A 23,336-nucleotide genomic window follows, 5' to 3' on the forward strand; every position below is an offset into this window, starting at 1 on the left:
CGTTTTAAGTGGAAACTATTAAAGGTGATTTGGGTGAGTTACTTAATGATAAAATTGCTTTGGCTATTCTTGTACTTGAAAAGGTATTCTTGAAGGGACTTAAAAACTTTTGCATGAGGGGCTGCTATGGTGAATTGGAAACGATAAATTTTTTGACGGACAAATGAAATAAAATATGGTATTTTGCTTCATCATGCTGCTTGCCCACTCTTTGACGATATGGTTAAGGCTACTGTAGCTAATTATTGTTACCACAATGGTTTGGATCCACTATTACTTGTTTTACTAAAGGTGGTGGTTGAACAAATTCTTAGCATTCCTATTGGTTTTGATGCTTTGGCTGCTAAGTGTATTTGGACTAGAATAAATGATGGTAATTTTTCTGTTAAATCTGCTTATATGTTGGCTATTAATTCTAGTGGTTTTCCTAATTGGCGATGGAATCTCATTTGGAAACTTCATATTCCTCCAAAGTTAAGACTTTCTTATAGCTGCTCTCTCTTGATAAGATTCTCACTAATGAACAGAAGCTAAGGTCTTACATTAATTTTAGAAATATAGTGGTGAGGCAATGGTGAAAACTAATTGATTTAATGATGATTTTTGTACAAAATTTCAAAACTGACTAAAAACAGTGAGCATCTACGTTTTTGTGAGAAATGCAAATATTTAATCTTCCCAAAATATTCTTCGTTAGCATTAAGAGAATATTCATAAAGCATTTGGAAAGGTTTCTATCAATTATTGAGCCACAAATTTAGTTTGAATGGTATATTTAAAACCTAAAATTAAATGAAAAAAATTAATTGCAGAGAGCCCCAAATATTTGCCTTAGCGAGGGTCTATACTCAAGAATATCGACGGAAAACTATACATTAATTTTAAGTACCTCACGATAAGGCGAATGTGAAAACAAATGGATTTAATGATGATTTTCATACGAATTTGCAAAATCAATGAAAAACCGTGAGTTTAACACCCTCATTTTTTGTGAAAAATACAAATGTTTCATTTTCATAAAATAGTTTCCATGACATTAAGAAACTATTTACAAAACGTTTGGAAATGGTTTTACTAATTACTGAGCCACTGATGTACTTATATTAGTATATTTAAGCCGAAACCTAAAAAATAAGTGAAAAAAAATTGTAATGAGGTCCAAGACGTTTCTCAAACAATGTTTCACCCTCAAAAAACATCAACAGAAAATCTTATATTTGTTTTAAAAACCAAGTCAACTATATGTAGGTCTAATAAAACCAAGTCAATTACTTGTTACAAAACTTTTAATTGTTAACAAAGACACCACGCCTACAACCATGTGCTTTGTGAAAGCCAAAATCTAAAACATAAATGAAAAATATTGTAGTGAGGCCCAAATCTTTGCCTTAACAAGGGTCTATACCCGGGCATATCAATGGAAAGTTATACATTAATTTTATGTACCTCACGGTAAGGTGAATGTGAAAACAAATGGACTTAAGGAAGATTTTTATAAAAATTTACAAAACCGACAAAGAACTATGAGTTAGCTTGCATTTTTTTTGTGAAAAACAAATGCAAATCTTTCAGTTTCGTAAAATATTTTTTCATGACCTTAAGAAAATCATTATAATACATATGGAAGTGGTTTTACCAGTTATTAAGCTAAATGTATTTATAGTAGAATATTTAAGTCGAAACCTGAAAAATAAGTTAAAAAGTTATAATGAGACCCAAAACGGTTCTCAAAAGGTGTTTCACCCTCAAGAAATATCAACATAAACTCTTACATCAGTCTTTAACAACTAAGTCATCTAAATGTAGGTCTTATGAAACCAAGTGATCATTTGCGTGTTGCAAAACATTTAATTACCTGGCGACTACAAAAACTTTCCACATGGTATAAGTCTTTTTCTATGATCATATCCAAAGTCTACCACTAATATTTTAGTGTAATATAACATCCCAAATTTTTTATTAAAAAAATACTTATTCTATATTCTATAGAATTTCTTATTCGTAAAATAGTATGCAAGCAGTTTTATTTAATTCTAGTAACATTCATTTAACCATTTTTCTCTTTGGTGCTTACAACCATTGAGTTATAACCTTTGATGGTTCTGAAATGTGATAACAAAATTGAAAATTTATGCATCGTTTTAAAAAAAATAGAAGTTTTTGTCATATGCCCCATCATAATAGAAACTCACATGCTACAAAACAAAATTTCATAGCGACTCTACATCGACAAATATATATTTATTTGATGAAAATGCTTTTACTATTTATCATAACCACAGTGACATTTTACCTATAGCCATTGTACTTTATGAAAATTGACAGTAGCTCAAATTAAGAAAAGATGTTCGTGGAAAATGCACACCCATCAATGTATTCGATCTTGTAACTATAATCTTGTACAAATTAGAAAGTCTTATTTTATGTGCTATAAAAATTCTTTATTTATTGCCTATGAGTTTTGAATTTTATATATTATTTTATAATGGGAATCACATGTTTCAGAATTGGCAGAAGAGTCATACAAAGAAATCAATCCGATCAGCTATTTTAACAAATCTTTCGTCACACCAATGAGATCAGCCATGTTCATATCAATGAAAGAGACGGGAAACTGAGTGAGGAAATTAATATTAATTAAAGGCCATAACTTGAGCTAGCTTGTGCTTAATTTCTTATAAATAGGATAGCAGGTTTGAACTGAGCAACACATTCACAACAAGCAAATTAAATCATCAAGAGAGAAGAAAAAAGAGAGATCATCCCAATCCCAACGACACTATACATCATGGCTCCACCTGTACTACCAAGCCCCTTTCTTCTGAAAGCAGATATCAACAACAAATACTTGCGCTATCAACTTGATGCAGAAAGCGACCTCAATGAGATTGTCCAGTTTTCTGAGGACAATGAAAACAGCCGGTTCATAAAGTTCACCACCGAGAAGCCAAACAATGAGGACTACGCTGACAAGAATTACGTGCATATCAAATGCTCCTATAACGGCAACTACTTGAGAAGGGTGGACCAAAACAGGCTATTGGTCCTGGCCGCGGCTACTGACCGAAATGAAACCAAAGACAATTGGGCTTGCACATTGTTCAAAATCGAGCCTGTCGGGCCACCTGACAACAACAACCTAATCACGCGCTGCCGATTACGCCACTTGCAAAGTGACCTCTTAACCAGGCCATTCATTGAAAACAGATTTGAATTACGCCTCAGCCAAAAAACACCTGACGCTGGAGGGGTGGATATCTACTCCGTCTCCCAAGTTAAATGTTGATGATCACTATCCATGATGTTTGTGGGTAACGTCTCTGGAAACCCTCACGAGACTTCACTCGTCCCATTTGGGTCACCTATGGGTTTAAAAGGCTTGTTGCATGCGCTAATGCAATCGTGCTCCCTGCGAAAGTGGCATTGATTTTCATCACTACTTTTTTCCTTGTTTTTGGTTTTTGAATTTCCTGTAATCCATGTGTTTATAGAAATAATAATAAACTCATGTCTTATCTTTGCGTTTGGATAAGTTGTTTGCAAGTGTATGATTCACTAGCTTTTAGTGTAATCCGTGTGTTTGGTGCAATAATAATAAAGATTGATAATTCAGATATCTAACTACTTTGCATGTTCAAAACTCAAGTCAAAGAAAGTCCTTGCAAGATTGGATGGTATGCAGTTTACGGCATGCAGACAAGGAAATTACCGGTTAGCATTAGTGATCAACTTGACAGGTTAAATAAGAATTTCGTTTATTGCTCCACTCAATCTAAAAATGAAATTACTTGGTTAAATGGACCCAAGTTTGTCTTCTGAAGTCTCTTGGTGCGGTTGGCTTGAAAAACATTAGAGTTTTGTATTTGGCTCTTCTTGTTAAGAACTTTTGGAGATTGATGCAGGGAGAAACTGGTCTTTGGGCAAAAGTTTTAAGTGCAAACTATTAAAGGTGATATGGGTGAGTTACTAAATGATAAAATTGCTTTAGGCTATTCTTGTACTTGAAAAGGTATTCTTGAAGGGACTAAAAGACTTTTGCATGAGGAGCTACTATGGCGACTTGGAAACGATAAATTTTTTGACGGACAAATGAACTAAATGTGGTATTTTGCTTCATCATGCTACTTGTCCGCTCTCCGACGTTATGCTTAAGACTACTGTAGCTAATTATTGTTACAACAATGGTTTGGATCCACTATTACTTGTTTTACTAAAGGTGGTGGTTGAACAAATGCTTAGCATTCCGATTGCTTTTGACGATTTGGCTGCTAAGTGTATATGGACAGGAATAATTGATGGTAATTTTTCTGTTAAATATGCTTATATGTTGGTCATTAATTCTAGAGGTTTTCCTAATTGGCGATGGAATCTCAATTGGAAACTTCATATTCGTCCAAAGTTATGAGTTTCTTATGGTTGCTCTCTCGTGATAAGATTCTCACTAATGAACAAAAGTTGAAAGTCTTACATTAATTTTAGAAATATAGTGGGAAGGCAAAGGTGAAAACTAATTGATTTAATGATGATTTTTGTACAAAATTTCAAAACCGACTAAAAACAGTGAGCACCCACGTTTTTGTGAGAAATGCAAATATTTTATCTTCCCAAAAAAATTTTCGTTAGCATGAAGAGAATATTTATAAAGCATTTGAAAAGAGTCACAAGTTTAGTTTGAACAGTACATTCAAACCGAAACATAAAATTAAATGAAAAAAAATTAATTGTAGGGAGCCCAAATATTTGCCTTAGCGAGGGTCTATATACTCAAGAATATCGATGGAAAGCTATAAATTAATTTTAAGTACCTCACGATACAGCGAATGTGAAAACAAATGGACTTAATGATGATTGTCATAGGAATTTGCAAAATTAATAAAAAAACTATGAGTGTTAACCCTTATTTTTTTTGGAAAATACAAATGTTTCATTTTCATAAAATATTTTCCATGACATTAAGAAACTGTTTACAAGATGTTTGGAAATGATTTTATCATTTATTGAGCCACAAATATACCTATAGTAGTATATTTAAGCCGAAACCTAAAAAATAAGTGATTTTTTTTATGAGGTCCAAGACGTTTCTCAAACGGTGTTTCACCCTTAAAAAATATCAACAGAAAGTCTTATATTTGTTTTAAAAACCAAGTAATCTAGACGTCGGTCTTATAAAACCAAGTCAATTACTTGTTACAAAACTTTTAGGGTTGTGATTTTCACACACCCTTAACTACTTTTCCCACACCCCTTTCTATTTTTTAATACTTAATTGGTATTCTACTATTTAATCTTCTATATATACCCTTCCTACCTTTTGATGGTAATATTAAATAGGGAGGGGTATATATGGAAGATTAAATAGTAGGATACCAATTAATTATTAAAAAATATGAAGGGATGTGGGAAAAGTAGTTTAGGGTGTGTGAAAATCACAACCCTTACAATTGTTAACAAAGACTCCACGCCTACAGTCGTGTGCTTTGTGAAAGCCGAAACCTAAAACATAAATGAAAAATATTGTGGTGAGGCCCAAATCTTTGCCTTAACAAGGGTCTATACTCAGGAATATTGATGGAAAGTTATACATTAATATTATGTACCTCATTGTAAGGCAAATGTGAAAATAAATGGACTTACTGAAGGTTTTTATACAAATTTACAAAACAGACAAAGAACCGTGAGTTAACTCACGTTTTTTGTGAAAAAAAAAAAAAAAATGCAAATCTTTCAGTTTCGTAAAATATTTTTTCTCAACATTAAGAAAATCATTATAATACATATGGAAGTGGTTTTACCAGTTATTAAGCCACAAATGTATTTATAGTAGAATATTTAAGCCGAAACCTAACAAATTAATGAAAAAGTTGTAATGAGGCTCAAAACGTTTCTCAAAAGCTGTTTCACCCTCAAGAGATATCAACAGAAAGTCTTACATTAGTCATTAACAACCAAGTCATCTAAATGAAGGTCTTATGAAACCAAGTGATCATTTACGTGTTACAAAACTTTTAATTGCCCGGCGACTACAAAAATATTTCCACATGGTATAAGTCTTTTTCTATGATCATATCCAAAGTCTACCACTAATACTTTAGTGCGTAGTATAACATCCCAATTTTTTAATTAAAAAAATACTTATTCTATATTCTATAAACTTTCTTATTCGTAAAATAGTATGCAAGCAGTTTTATTTAATTCTAGTAACATTCACTTATCCATTTTTCTCTTTGGTGCTTACAATCATTGAGTTATAACCTTTGATAGTTCTGATATGTGATAACAATATTGAAAATTTATGCATTGTTTTAAACAAGATAGAAGTTTTTGTCATATGCACCATCATAATAGAAACTCACATGCTACAAAAAAAAAAAAAATTTCATAACAACTCTACGCCGACAAATATATATTTGCTTGATGAAAATGATCGCACTAACTTTGCGATATGCTTTTACTATCTATCATAACATTTTACCTGTAGCCATTGTACGCTATGAAAGTTGACAGTTGCTCAAATTAAGAAAAGATGTTCGTGGAAAATGCGCACCCATCAATGTATTCGATCTTGTAACTATAATCTTGTACAAGTTAGAAAGTCTTATTTTATTTACTATAGAAAGTCTTTTTCTATGATCATATCCAAAGTCTACCACTAATATTTTAGTGTAATACCACAGCCCAATTTTTTTATTAAAAAAATACTTATTCTATATTCTTTAAAATTTCTTATTCGTAAAATAGTATGCAAGCAGTTTTATTTAACCATTTTTTATCTTTGGTGCTTCCAACCATTGAGTTAACCTTTGATAGTTTTGAAATGTGATAACAAAATTGAAAATTTATGTGCTATAAAAAGTCTTTATTTATTTCATATGAGTTTTGGATTTTATATATTATTTTATAATGGGAATCACATATCAATGTTTCAGAATTGGCAGAAGAGTCATACAAAAAAATCAATCCGATCAGCTATTTTAACAAATCTCGCGTCACACCAATGAGATCAGCCATATTCATATCAGTGAAAGAGACGGGAAACTGAGTGAGGAAATTAATATTAATTAAAGACTATAACTTGAGCTAGCTTGTGCTTAATTTCTTATAAATAGGATAGCAGGTTTGAACTGAGCAACACATTCACAGCAAGCAAATTAAATCATCAAGAGAGAAGAAAAAAGAGAGATCATCCCAATCCCAACTACACTATACATCATGGCTCCACCTGTACTACCTAGCCCCTTTCTGCTGAAAGCAGATATCAACAACAAATACTTGCGATATCAACTTGATGCAGAAAGCGACCTCAATGAGATTGTCCAGTTTTCCGAAGACAATGAAAACAGCCGGTTCATAAAGTTCACCACCGAGAAGCCAAACAATGAGGACTACGCTGACAAGAATTACGTGCATATCAAATGCTCCTACAACGGCAACTACTTGAGAAGGGTGGACCAAAACAGGCTATTGGTCCTGGTCGCGGCTACTGACCGAAACGAAACCAAAGACAATTGGGCTTGCACATTGTTCAAAGTCGAGCCTGTCGGACCACCTGACAACAACAACCTAATCATGCGCTGCCGATTACGCCACTTGCAAAGCGACCTCTTAACCAGGCCGTTCATTGAGAACAGATTCGAATTACGCCTCAGCCAAAAAACACCTGACGCTGGAGGGGTGGATATCTACTCCGTCTCCCAAGTTAAATGTTGATGATCACTATGCATGATGTTTGTGGGTTACGTCTCTGGAAACCCTCACGAGACTTCACTCGTCCCATTTGGGTCACCTATGGGTTTAAAAGGCTTGTTGCATGCGCTAATGCAATTGTGTTCCCTGCGAAAGTGGCATTGATTTTCATCACTACTTTTTTCCTTGTTTTTGGTTTTTGGATTTCTCTTTAATCCATGTGTTTATAGCAATAATAATAAACTCATGTCTTATCTTTGTGTTTGGATAAGTCGTTTGCAAGTGTATGATTCACTAGCTTTTAATGTAATCTGTGTGTTTGTTGCAATAATAATAAAGATTGATGATTCAGATGTCTAACTACTCTGCATGTTCAAAACTCAAGTCAAAGAAACTCTTTAGAAGATTGGATGGTATGCAGTTTACGACATTCAGATGTCGAGCTCTTTATCCTTTTTCCGCCACTCGTGGTCCCATGGCAACCATCTCCGATGATCAAGGTAACAAACTTTTCTGGCGTGCCAACCAAATGTTACATCATCCTTGCATATAGGGCATGCCATATAACCCTTAGTGCTCCACTAGAAATCATTGCATATGTAGGAAAATGGTTCAGAGTCCACATAACTACTACCCGCAAAGTGAACATCTTCTCAATGGACTTATCTTACATGCGCACACCGTTTGTCCATAAATCTTTTAGTTCATCAACCAACGACCTTAAGCAAACATCGATTGACCTGTGAGGATCCTCAGTTATCAAAAGAGTCATCATTATGTATTATTTTTTCATGCATTTCCAAGGCGGCAAACTATATTGGAATACGAAAATCGACCAAGTGTTGTGGTGTTGGTTTAGAACCTTAAATAGACTGAATCTGTCAGTGGCAAGTCGCAATCTAACATTCCGGGGATCAGCAGCAAACTCGGGGAACATTCGATCGAACTCTTTCCATGCCTCCTCATCTGCAGGATGCCTCATCACATCGTCGTCTACCCGTTTTTCCTTGTGCCATCTAATGTTTGTGGTAGTATGCATCAACAAATACAATCGCTGCAACCTAGGTTTCAGGGGCAGATAATGCATGACTTTTTGTGGGATCTTAGTCGTTTTATTCTAAAATGTCATTTTGAAGCTTGACTCATTGCATACAGGGCATTTATCTAATGCTTTATTCTCTTTGTAAAATAAAATACAATTGTTTTTGCAAGCGTGAATTTTTTCATAACCCAATCCAAGACCATTCAACACCTTTTGTGCATGTCTATGGTCTTTCAGCAAACAATTGTCCTTCGGAAGCATTCTTTTGAAAACCCCCAAAAAGTAATCGAAACATTGGTTCAGCATACGGTACTTTTTTTTTTCCGTGCATTAGTTCCACAATGGTCATGAGAACGAAAAAGCTCTTGCACCCCAGGTATACCACTTGGTTGGCATTTTGTAATAGTTTTTCATATTGTTTGAACTATGCAATGTCCATTGGTGTAGGCACGTCATCTTCCCCTTCCTGATTGGTGTTTGTCGATGCAAATGGAAAAACATCATTTAAAATATCCACGACTTGTTCATTAGGATCCACAATAAGTTCAACATCGTCCATTCTTGTGGCGTTTGAAGGTGAAACATTGTCTAATTGTTCCCCATAATGGTTCCAAGTATTATTTGTCTCAATTATTCCATTCCTTACTAAATGAAATCGAACATTTTTAATTGTCTCATTTAACGTGTTGTTACACCTGTTATAAGGACACCGGATTCTAGTTGCACTTGAGTTGTGTGTACATGCAAAGTCAATAAAATCCTCTGTTCCATCCAAGTATTCGTCCGTGCATCTATTCGGGTTTTGTATCCACGTCCTGTCCATAATTCCTGGAACCACAATAACAATACAACAATCACTGCAACTTCATACAAATGATAGTGTCACCTTATGCCTTCGGTAAAGGCCCTATCCCATTCGAGAATGTATAGTCATGTCACGTAATATACGGCTATATCAAATTAGATTTCGATGTGGATGAATTTGGGCAACATCTCGGTACAGTTCTTCAGGTGTACAATGTAGATATAAAATACCAAAGTGCCATTCGAAGAACGTACAGAGATGACACTGAAATTTCCACAACCGAAACCTAATCCTTGAACCATAAACTACGCGCCATAACTATGCATTCCCAAACTATCCAAATAATGGGACAATTCAAGAATTAATTGGACCGTAGTCATGCTTTCGCATCCATGCGCGAAATCCAACTAATCCTCGAACGGGAAACTAAGTTTTACTAAAAATAAATAAAAAGTACAAAGTTAATTTCAATTAACTTTGTACATCACAACACCTATTTGTACGTCATATACAAATTTAACAACATAATACAATTATAATTTCCCAACACAATATAAACATAACAAACTAAGTTCAACATAATTTTATTAATTTGATATTTAAAAAAAATAAAACGAAGAAAATACCTTCTTAATCGTTCTCCACCAAGCGCTAATCACACACAATATCCCCATAGACAACAAAATTAATGGCGTTAGTATGAATTTATATTAATACATTTACCCTAAACAAAAAAAATGCTTACTAGACACACCAAGATAGCTTGATCAACCTAGAGAAGAAGATGGAGGGAGTAGATGATGAAATTGAGAGAAAATGGAAATGATGGATGCTGGATTCAGCAAAATCGAAGGGATGAGTATAGAGGCACAATTTGCATTTTTTTTTGCAGTTTGCCTCTGCACATGGCTGAATCTAGGTTAAAAAGTTCATTTTTGGACGAATGATTTTGCGCGACGAACAATGTCTTCATCACACAAATGTTATTTGCGCGACTAACATAGTTTTCATCGCGCAACATTTCCGCGACAAAAAAAAATCATTCGTCGCGCAAGTTTACCATTTTTTATTTCATTTCCTTTACTTTATAATTTATTCTTTTCAACAAATTGTGCAACGAAAACATGTATCGTCACACAATGCATTTTTTTATTTTTTATTTTTATGTTTTTATGTTTTATTTTGTATGTATTGTAAATTTTGATTTTATTATAAATCAAAAACTCAAACCTAATTAAACGTTAAATTAATTAACAAAACTAATTTACTATCCCAAATAGAAATTATAATTAATGTAAATATTAATACTCATCCACATAACATATATTTATTAATTAAATAAAATATAAAGTCCACAAAATCTTATTTAAAAAAAAAAAAAAAAAAAACCAACCCTCCTCAACTTCAATCCTCCCTCGCCCACAACACATCAAAGTTCCACTGCAGGAAAATTTGCTTGAAAAGCCCATCCACATAAATTTGCTGCTTCTTATTGCTTTCATCAACATCCCAATGAACCTACCTTAATGCCAATAACAATAAATTAGTAATTTAAAAAAAATATTACGTTTTAACAAAAATAATTGTTCATTATTTACTACAAACTTACCGATAACTCCATCAACATGGACTTCTTCAACTCCTCATAGACCTTTTTCCAAGATTCAAACTCGACAGAACAATCCCTCCGCTCCAAATTCTCAATGTCACACCTAAGTTCGGTGTACGCCTCAACCATATTTTTACCTTCAAAGTACGGCACTTGCTTCCATCAATACCTCTCTAATCGCACTACAAGTTTCTTTTTACCAGAACCTTCTGCAGAATCGGCCATTCTTTTTGAAACAGAAAAAAAAAAAATTTGAAAACTAGGGTTTTGAAACTGAGCTTATATAGCACTAGGATACCTTTGCGCAAAAAATTTGAAAACTAGGGTTTTGAAACTGTGTTTATATAGCACTAGGATACCTTTGCACGACAAAACCATTTGTTGCGCAAATAGCCATGTTAGTCGCACAAAACGCGTCTTATATGCGCAATAAATGAGAAGGTTTGAACACAATTTGACCGTGCTTTGTGCGACAAACAGTTGTTGTTCGTCACGCAAAGTTATGTTAAGCGACGAACGTAGCGTCGCACAATATATTTAGCGACAAATGTTCAAAATATATTTAATACCTTAAATATTTATTCTAAAAATAATTAATACTTTAAATATTTATTTTATAAATAATTAATACCTAAAATATTATTCTATATATAATTAATACCTTAAATATTTATTCTATAAATAATTAATGCCTTAACCCATACAATTATTTTGAGCATAAGTACGATATTCGTTGAAGATTGAAAACATATACAAACCGAGGATAGGGTGCTTACATTAGGCCTCAATAAAAAATAAAAAAAAAACCAAACAGGAATTAAGACCTAATTAAGTCCAAATACATAACTTGTAAAAAAAAAAAAAAACCTTAAATTTAAATATTGCCACACAAAGCATAAATTTAAAACTACTATTTCGATGGTTCTGGTCCATTCCGTAAGACTTTATAATGCCATCGATTGTAACCTTCCTCGAACGCATCATCCATCAACTTCATCAACTGTTCATTTGTATCATCATCAAGAGTATACTTACACTGTTACACATATATGCAAATAATTAATTCCAACATATAACTAACAATTTCACAAACTTAATTATTGATCCATCAACAATATACTTACTAAAAGTTCATCCATCACAACTTTCTTCACATTTATGGGCACATCTTTCCAAGAACGCCACTCAGCAGTGGGACAATTATTCCCCATGGCTACAACAATTGTTTGCGCGAACTCAAAATGTTCCCTCAAATCATGTGGGTTGGCATTGTGCACCTTCTCATCCTTGTTTTTATCCTCCATCACAGCACGAACAAAATTGTGAAGAATAAGGACAGCAGACATGCATATTTATATGAAGGTTAGGGCCTTTGCGCGACGAAGGATTTGTCGTGCTAACATCTATATTAAATGTGGTATTGATTCATATGATTCACCTGTAGTGAATGACCAAAACTGACAGGAACTTGTGCGACGAATCCTTGGTTGTGCAAATGTCCCCTTTTCGTCGTGCAAGTTTTTCGCACCAAAAAAAATTACCCCGCGTTTTCTTCCTGACTTTACGTGATGACAACAAGTATTCGTCGCGCTAAGTATTCTTATGCGACGAATATTTTTGTCGCGTAAATTTTTTTTTCTATTATGTCTATTTTGCGCGACGAAAAGTTTTTTCCATCGCTCAAGTACGTCTTGTGCGATGAAATATTGTTCGTCGTGCAAGCGGTTTTTTCTACTAGTGTTGTAGGATTGGTTGGTATGCAGTTTACGCCATGCAGACAATGAAATTACTGGTTATCATTTGTGACCAACTTGGTAGGTTAAATAAGCATTTCGTCTAGTGCTCCACTCAATCTAAAAATAAAATTACTTGGTTAAATGGACTCATACGAGAACTTCCCAGTGGGTCACCCATCATAGAAGTGCTCTCGCGCACTACTCCCTTAATTTCGGAGTTCCCATGGAACCCGAAGCCAGTGAGCTCCCAAAAGGCCTCGCGCTAGGTAGGGACGGGAATATACATATAAGGATCACTCCCCTGGGCGATGTAGGATATTACATGTTGGCCATTAATTCTAGTGGTTTTCCTAATTGGTGATGGAATCTCATCTAGAAACTTCATATTCCTCCAAAGTTAAGAGTTTCTTATGGCTACTCTTTCTTGATAAGATTCTCACTAATGAACAAAAGCTGAAAGTCTTATATTAATTTTAGAAATATGGTGGTAAGGCAAAGGTGAAAACTAATTGATTTAATGATGATTTTTGTATAAAATTTCAAAACTGATTAAAACAGTGAGCACCCATGTTTTTGTGAGAAATGCAAATATTTTATCTTCCCAAAATATTTTTCGTTAACATTAAGAGAATATTTATAAAGCATTTGGAAAGAGCCACAAATTTAGTTTGAATGGTATATTTAAACCCAAACCTAAAATTAAATCAAAAAAATTTATTGTAGGGATCCCCAAATATTTGCCTTAGCAAGGGTCTATACTCAAGAATATTGACGGAAAGCTATACATTAATTTGAAGTGCCTCACGATAAGCTGAATGTGAAAACAAATGGACTTAATGATGATTTTCATATGAATTTGCAAAATCAATAAAAAAACCTTGAGTGTTAACCCTCATTTTTTTGTGAAAAATATAGATGTTTCATTTTTGTAAAATATTTTCCATGACATTAAGAAACTATTTGCAAGATGGTTGGAAATGGTTTTACCAATTACTGAGCCACATATGTACTTATAGTAGTATATTTAAGCTGAAACCTAAAAAATAAATGAAAAAAATTGTAATGCGGCCCAAGACGTTTGTCAATCGGTGTTTCACCGTCAAAAATATCAACATAAAGTCTTATATTTGTTTAAAAAACAAAGTCATCTAGATGTAGGTCTTATAAAACCAAGTCAATTACTTGTTACAAAACTTTTAATTGTTAACAAAGAATCCACACCTAGAGCCATGTGCTTTGTGAAAGCCGACACCTAAAGCATAAATGAAAAATACTGTAGTGAGGCCCAAATCTTTGCCTTAACAAGGGTATATACTCAGGAATATCGATGGAAAGTTATACATTAATTTTATGTACCTCACAGTAAGGCGAATGTGAAAACAAATGGACTTAATGAAGATTTTTATACAAATTTACAAAACCGAAAGAGACCTATGAGTTAATTCACGTTTTTTGTGGAAAAAAAAAATGCAAATCTTGCAGTTTCGTAAAATATTTTTTCGTGACACTAAGAAAATCATTATAATACATATGGAAGTGGTTTTACCAGTTATTAAGTCACAAATGTATTTATAGTAAAATATTTAAACCGAAACCTAAAAAATAAGTGAAAAAATTGTAATGAGGCCCAAAACGTTTCTCAAAAGTGTTTCACCCTCAAGAAATATCAACATAAAGTTACATTAGTCTTTAACAACCAAATCATCTAAATGTAGGTCTTATGAAACCAAGCGATCATTTACCTGTTACAAAACTTTTAATTACCTGGCGACTACAAAAATCTGTCCACATGGTAGAAGTCTTTTTGTATGATCATATCCAAAGTCTACCACTAATATTTTAGTGTAATATAACATCCCAATTTTTTATTAAAAAAATACTTATTCTATATTCTATAAAATTTCTTATTCGTAAAATGGTATGAAAGCAGTTTTATTTAATTCTAGTAACATTTACTTAACCATTTTTCTCTGTGGCGCTTACAACCATTGAGTGAACCTTTGATAGTTCTGAAATGTGATAAAAAAATCGAAAATTTATGCATTGTTTTAAACAAGATAGAAGTTTTTGTCATATGTCCCATCATAATAGAAACTCACATGCTACAAAACAAAATTTCATAGTGACTCTACACCGACAAATATATATTTACTTCATGAAAAATGACCGTTCTGACTTTGCGATATGCTTTTACTATGTATCATAACCACAGAGACATTTTACCCGTAGCCATTGTACTTTATGAAAGCTGGCAGTCGCTCAAATTAAGAAAACATGTTCATGGAAAATGCGCACCCATCAATATATTCGATCTTGTAACTATAATCTTGTACAAGTTAGAAAGTCTTATTTTATGTGCTATAAAAAGTCTTTATTTATTTCATATGAGTTTTGGATTTTATATATTATTTTATAATGGGAATCACATCTACATGTTTCAGAATTGGCGGAAGAGTCATACAAAGAAATCAATCCGATCAGCTATTTTAACAAATCTTGCGTCACACCAATGAGATCAGCGATATTCATATCAATGAAAGAGACGGGAAACTGAGTGAGGAAATTAATATTAATTAAAGACCATAGCTTGAGCTAGCTTGTGCTAATTTTCTTATAAATAGGATAGCAGGTTTGAACTGAGCAACACATTCACAACAAGCAAATTAAATCATCAAGAGAGAAGAAAAAGAGAGATCATCCCAATCCCAACCACACTATACATCATGGCTCCACCTGTACTACCAAGCCCCTTTCTGCTCAAAGCAGATATCAACAACAAATATTTGCGCTATCAACTTGATGCAGAAAGCGACCTCAATGAGATTGTCCAGTTTTCTGAGGACAGTGAAAACAGTCGGTTCATAAAGTTCACCACCGAGAAGCCAAACAATGAGGACTACGCCGACAAGAATTACGTGCATATCAAATGCTCCTATAACGGCAACTACTTGAGAAGGGTGGACCAAAACAGGCTATTGGTCCTGGCCGCGGCTACTGACCGAAACGAAACCAAAGACAATTGGGCTTGCACATTGTTCAAAGTCGAGCCTGTCGGACCACCTAACAACAACAACCTAATCACGCGCTGCCGATTACGTCACTTGCAAAGCGACCTCTTAATCAGGCCGTTCATTGAAAATAGATTTGAATTACGCCTCAGCCAAAAAACACCTGACGCTGGAGGGGTGGATATCTACTCCGTCTCCCAAGTTAAATGTTGATGATCACTATGCATGATGTTTGTGGGTAACGTCTCTGGAAACCCTCACGAGACTTCACTCGTCCCATTTGGATCACCTATGGGTTTAAAAGGCTTGTTGCATGCGCTAATGCAATCGTATTCCCCGTGAAAGTGGCATTGAATCTCATCACTACTTTTTTCCTTGTTTTTGGTTTTTGAATATCGCTGTAATCCATGTGTTTATAGCAATAATAATAAACTCATGTCTTATCTTTGTGTTTGGATAAGCCGTTTGCAAGTGTATAATTCACTAGCTTTTAGTGTAATCCATGTGTTTGTTGCGATAATAATAAAGATTGATAATTCAGATGTCTAACTACTCTGCATGTTCAAAACTGAAGACAAAGAAACTCCTTGCAAGATTGGATGGTATGTAGTTTACGCCATGCAGACAATGAAATTACTGGTTATCATTTGTGATCAACTTGACAGGTGAAAAAAGAAATTTGTCTAGTGCTCCACTCAATCTTAAATTAAAATTACTTGGTTAAATGGACAAAAGTTTGTCTTCCGAAGTCTCTCGGTGCGGTTGGCTTGAAAAACATTAGAGTTTTGTATTTGGCTCTTCTTGTTATGAACTTTTGGAGATTGATGCAGGGAGAAACCGGTCTTTGGGCAAATGTTTTAAGTGGAAACTATTAAAGGTGGTATGGGTGAGTTACTCAATGATAAAATTGCTTTAGGCTATTCTTGTACTTGAAAAGGTATTCTTGAAGGGACTAAAAAACTTTTGCATGAGGGGCTACTATGGCAAATTGGAAACGATAAATTTTTTGACGGACAAATGAACTAAATGTGGTATTTTGAACTTCGTTTTAGCTCCGAATCCAATTCTGCTTGCACTCACGCGTTCGTAGCTACAAGTGCAACGTGAATAAATTAAAAGAACAATTATTACATGTCATAGAGTGAAAATCAACGGAAGTCAACGTTTTCGTCATTAGGGGCAATTTTGTAACCCTATAATTTGATGAGTTGACTGATGAGTCCTTACTTGGCATAGGGTAGTTTGTTGTCTCGCTTAGTGAGCAATAGCAATGGCTAGATGTGGTATTCGACCTTGAGTTATGAAATATGTGGTCTCATCTACCAACGATGACTTTAGTTGGTCTTATTCTGCCGCGATGACTTTGTGTGTCCTTGCTTTTCGTCAGTGATCGGGTGTAGTCGCCGATATGAATTTGTTGCATCTATCATCTTTGTGACATACTTGTGTGGGTGGTGTACGTATTTTTTATACACGTGGTAACTATTTTAGGTGTTTTACTGAAGTTGTTTGTTTGGGCTTGTTCACAAACAATTTTTTGGTCACTAGAATAATGTATCCAATTGGCACATCTGTATTGATTTGTTATGTTTAATGCCATATAAATCCATCACTTCTTGTAAATAAAAAATAAAAAATAAAAAAGAGTGGAGAATTGATTGAAACATGTTAAAAAGTAGAGACTTGAAACAAAGATAAGATGCAAAATTAGAGATGTAATGTGGGGTACCACTCGTGTTCTGATGATAATAAAAAATTTCTCCTTATGTTCCTTCTCAAATCAGGAAAGTACTTCGAAAGAAGGGCCATGTCCTAGAACCCCTTCTTTCTGGGACTATTTGGCAGTTTATTGTTCAACATACAAAGGCAGCTAAATCTTCAAAAGCATCCAAAGCCTCAAACAGATGGATTCACTCTCGTTTAATGCATTTAGAGGGGTTTTGCGGTATCAGAATCATTAGAGCCATACTTGCCTTTGAAGCAAGCTATAAAACTGAAGAATGCCATAGCGCGCATGATCAGCAGTAAATTCTGCAACTTTTTTTTTTTTCAACTCTTTTACAGCAGGAAGTTTCACAAAATGTTGTGGAAACATATCCTCATTATTCGTAAATCAACAAATGTCAGAGACCAAACCATCAAGATACATACTAGCAGACTCTTTTGCTTGGTGTCACTCAAAGAGTATGATTAATCATTAGCATAAAATCGTTTCAGTGATGAGTAGCGTAGGAAGAGTGCATAATTAGGCATACGGGGCTGCTTACTCTGGTGGGGTCACTGTGCGAAACAGCAAGAACCATTTTCTTGTGACTTAATACCCCACATGTTTGCTGACTTTAGATTGCAAAGAACTCATAGTTTCCTGTTCTGCCACAGAACAATTTATGAATGAATGTTGACATAAATTGATACCAACTTCATATTCAAAAAAATGGGTAGAATTTGTTCTACCACCTCCTTTAGTAAAACAAGTAATAGTGGATCCAAACCATTATTGTAACAATAATCAGCTATAGTAACCTTAAGTATATCGTCACAGCATATTTGGGATTTAAAAGTGTAATTGCAACAAATTTATTAATCTTTAACAAAAATGTTTCGGTTGCAAGAAAATAACAGAAATAACAACCTAAGGTAACCGACTCATTATTTCTCTCCAATCCCCTTTGGAACACACGACTATATAAGCCGCGGCCACCCACTACAAAGATTAAGTCCAAAATTCTCTCTCAAGAAACCCAACCCAGACCTCTCCTCTCTCTTTTTCTCCACACACACACACACACACACACTCTCTCTCTCCCCTCTTTTTTCTCTTTGCTCTCTGCCCCCTCTTTCTCTAACCTTGACAATGGCAGCTACGAAGATGGTGATGCGTGGTGGCGCACACAGATTTCAGTCTCTCTCTGATCTGCATTTGGTGAAAGGATCCCAGGAAGCAGTTCAGAAAACCAAGGAGGATCTTGCCAGAAACATCGAGTGCCTCAAGCTCTGGACTCATACCTTTGTACAGACCAAGGAAAACCTACAACTAGCCATCGATCTTGGCAAGTAGCACCACTGGAATGCTTCTTTTAGCGCCAGCCGCAGTAACCATCAACGCAAAGATATGCAAACTTGCAGACGCTTCCAAGGTCGATTTGAAATTCCAAAGAATCACCGACATTGTTGAGACAAGCCATAAGGTGACCATTGTGCAGCAACAGGGCAAAAAGGGAACAACGAAAAGGGGAAAGGGCAAATAGACAGAGGAACAAAACCACATGAACAAGAGGGGCAGAATGGGAAGAGTGAAAGGGCAAATTGGGGAAGTCGAAGGTTCTTTTAGGGGTGGGCACAGTCCGGTTTGATTCAGTTTCTCTCTCAAACTGGAACCGAACTGGCTATTCTTGAGGGTTCCGGTGTGGTTCGGTTCTACCTAAAATAATCATTAAAACTGTGTAGTTCAGCGTGTAACGGTTTTGGTTCGGTTTCACTGGTTTCAATTCGATTTCTTACAAATCCTTCCTTTCAAGATCAAACCCATTTTTTCAACCAAAAATCAATGAGAAGGAGAGAGTGTGGGTGTGGAGTCGGCAATGAAAGAAATGGGAAGAAGAGGACAAGAAGACGAGGGCTGGGTGTAAATTCGAGAATTGATGAATGAGAGAGAAAAGGTTGAAGGTGAGAGTCTGAGAGAGGAATGTGCGGTTGACCTTGAGTGTGGAGCAATAATGAGAAATGGAGATTGAGAGCTAGGGTATTTTATGTAATTGTATGGATTGGGCTTTTGAATGAATGAGATAAGTGTGATAGAAATGATTTGGGCTTAAGAAAAATAAGATAGACTTGGACTTGGCAAAACAGTGGGTAAATAAGATTGGGCCTAATATGCAATAAAACCCATATAAATATATCCTCACGGTTCGGTTTGGTTTGAACCAGTTTTCCAAAACCCAAAACCGAACCAGAATCGGTTCAAAGCGGTTCAGTCTGGTTCTCAGTCAAAGGTTGACCGTTTTTGGTCAACATGGTTTTTTACGATTTTTTTCACTCGGTTGGGTTCGGTTCGGTTTCACAGTTTTCTGGTTTTTATGCCCACCCCCTAGGTTCTTTAGTCACATCGTATTTGGGATTTAAAAGTTTAATTGCAATTTTTTTTTTTTAAGGGTTCTTGTTAGTTCATTTAGATTGGGGTTGAGTTTGAGATTTCAAGTGTAATTTGCAACTTTCATTTCAAAGGGGTTTCGTACTTCTCTCAGGGTGCAACCAGCTAGATATATGCAATGCCAAATTGCCAATGGTAACATTTTTAGACCAAAAAATATATGGAATGGTAATTTTTTCGGAACCAAAAAAATATTATTACAAAAATATAACGTTCATCCTCTCCAATACGTGCACAAGTTCATTGTGTTTACTAATTTACGGGTCAAAACGATATTTCGCTTTGTAATTTTTCCATGTGTTTGTGTCAATATTGAAAAGAGAAAAAAAGTGAATTTTCTCTTAAATTCATAATCAAATACTAAAAAAAATAAAAAAATTAGTCTTGTCAAGGTCCACTGCAAACGGACGCGGCACTATCTCATTTGTTAGGAGGTGTAATAACACACCTTTTCAGGTTAACACAATTTAACATTATCTTGTATTCACAATGTTGTAGAAAACCAGAGTAAAATCTGCTGAAAGATAATGTTTAAGAAGAATGATAAACAAGTACACATGCAGTTTTGTGCCAGATGTCCTATTACAATAACCTATATCAAGTTTAAAAGGTGCAAATTCTCCCAATTATCCATATTTTTGCACGATTTACATATTTTAAATGTATTTATATGTATAAATTGACAAAAGAAAAATCAAATATTTGAAGTAAATGAATAATCTTAGATCATGCTAGAAGAAACTCCTCATAAACAAATTAAAGGAGCTGAATCCACATAATAAAATCGGTCTCTATTGAATTTACATTAAGAATAGCGAAAATAATATTTAATAAACAACTGATTGAATCACAAGCTTATTGTAGATAATATCGTTTGTTCAAAAAAAAAAAAAAAAAACCAATCATTTGACAACTAATTTAATCACATTATTATCTACATGCGAAAAATCTTTTTTATAAAAGGCATTACATACCTTTTAAGATGTTTTGAACGAATTTAAAAATAAAGAAAATAATATTTAATGAACAAGTGATTGAATCACATTATTACCAATCTATTTCGAGGTACTAATTATATAAATAAAATAAAATAAAATAAACACAAAAAAATTTATTATTAAAAAAATATTTAAATGACGAAAATACATCTATGACATTTGATGCATTATTTTGGGTTGCTTTTGAAGTTTTTTGTATGAGAGCCATTTTTGTCCCCTTTTCTTTGGTGAAGCTTGTCACACCAAAAAACACTATTCATTGGACGATTGGTTTTATATATAAGATTCGTGTGGGTTTCCCGCATCCTACATTTTCTTCCGCTTAAAAGCTCTCAAATGTTTTGTTATCAAAAAACATGATATGAGCCCAATTATGAAGCTTAAGGGCTATAAGATTTTTTTCGAACACGGGGACTTTATCAAATTCATGGGGAGTTTTGTCAAACTCAGGAGTAGTCTTATGTAGTGTACTCACTTGGCCTTAATGTACTATTTTCCTCTTAGATCATGAGAACTTTTCCCATTAGGTTTTTCCGAACCTAACGAGGCTTTAACCAAGCACCCATATCGGATTGGTCATAACCTTGACATGTGCGTTTACTGCCGTTTATTCATCTGAAGCACCGATGTTCCATTTATCATATTTTTCTCCTTAGATTATAAGTTTGTCCTATTGGGTTTTATATAACTTGTCACATTCCAGCCTGGGCCCCCATCACATCCTGGGCTTGACTCCATCGTAGCACGATATTGTCCGCTTTGGGTCCCGACCACTGACACACCCCGACATCAATCGAGGCATGTTGGCCGTCACGTGAGGGTGACGTAACCATGTGCGCTTTGCGGAAATGGTAATGATTAGAAAATGCGAATAAATAAAAACCACTAGTTATCTTACCTTAGACTAACCTATAAGTACGAGTGAAAGTGATTAAAGTAAAGATACACATAACCAGAGCATAGGTATCGAAGTGTAGTCCAGAAGGCTAAGTAATAATTATACAGAACATAAAGAAACCCTACATTGATGGATGTTTGTCAGAACCGCCGAAGATTCCTCGTAAGCCACCAACGCCGAAGTTTACCTAGAACCTGGAAGGGCGCAAAACAAAAAATATGAGTGGGCAAAAACAAAGCTTTTCAAAACCATTTATCTCCCCAAAAGTAATGGCACTTCATTGTAAAACTCGTATAAGTTTCCCAGAAAATAATGTTGTGTACATATATAAAAACTATGCTCGAGAATAACAAACCATGTGTATGCCATGTCAATCATCTCAAACATGAATAAGTGAGCCAAGTGAATTGTACTAATATAAAGTGACACATCAGCCGGAGTCACCTATCGTGACTTATACGGCTAAATCTATAACTCAACAATCAAATCAAATCCTACACACGAGTCGGAACCACCAATGTGGTTTGTACGACAGGCTAGGTGTAAATAAATACGCTTAAGTGCTACGATCACGTGAAGGATGTGCGAAGTATTGCAAGTCACCTACGAGTTGGAACCACCTAATGCGGTATATATGACAGGCTGACACCTGCCTTGGATCCAAGGTGAGCGTGTGGTGCGGGAGGTGAATGGTCATATGAAGGCTAAGCCCTGACCTTGGGCTGAGCACTAACACCGGAGTGTAGGATATAAATCACTAAATGCAATCCAACATAATCATACACAACATCATCACTACCATTAAAATATACTCACCTGAGACTTACCTGGGCGTCCGCAACGTCAAGCAGTAATATACACAACTTACAAATGCATATTCTAGTATGTAATGCATACAACATGGCATTTAAAATGTAAAAATCATTTAAACAATTTCTGGGAAACATAAGGTGCGCGCACGCGCGCGCGCACACACACACATATACATATATACATATATATATATATATATATATATAACCAAAAGCCCACTCATTGATCTGTAGCCGGGTCCTAACCCCCAAGTTTCGCCTGGCTGCGCTCGTCCTCTGAAAACATTTCACCTATATGTGAAACAATTATTTTAACGTTAATTTTAAGCACATAACCAACACTTTGTAATAACTTCTCATACGTTGCTCAATGAGGGTGTTTGAATATATCATCGTGGCCTACTCAACACCACGAGCATCCCCATATTTTTAGAAAAAAATTTCAATATCCCAGGTGCCCTCACGCGTAGGCCAAGGCACGGCCACATGTGCCGACCACGCACAGGCACGTGCCTGGCACATTGACGGATTCCCTAATGGCGTTACAGAATATTTCGTTAAGTAACAACATATACTGTTAACTTTACTTGACGCC

General features: G+C 34.9%; 2 protein-coding genes across 2 annotated transcripts; both read left to right on the forward strand.

The window, feature by feature from the left end:
- Positions 1-2,788: 2,788 nt before the first annotated feature.
- On the forward strand, positions 2,789-3,286 carry LOC137727585 (uncharacterized). Its single transcript, XM_068466423.1, has one exon. It carries the CDS (start codon positions 2,789-2,791, stop codon positions 3,284-3,286), a length of 498 nt encoding a protein of 165 aa, XP_068322524.1.
- Positions 3,287-7,209: 3,923 nt separating this feature from the next.
- LOC137727586 (uncharacterized) lies at positions 7,210-7,707 on the forward strand. Its single transcript, XM_068466424.1, has one exon. The coding sequence runs from the start codon at positions 7,210-7,212 to the stop codon at positions 7,705-7,707; it is 498 nt and encodes a 165-aa protein (XP_068322525.1).
- Positions 7,708-23,336: the final 15,629 nt, after the last annotated feature.

This window comes from Pyrus communis, chromosome 10 (genome assembly GCF_041283825.1).
Source record: "Pyrus communis isolate YQ-2024b chromosome 10, ASM4128382v1, whole genome shotgun sequence".
NCBI classification, from domain to species: Eukaryota; Viridiplantae; Streptophyta; class Magnoliopsida; order Rosales; family Rosaceae; genus Pyrus; species Pyrus communis.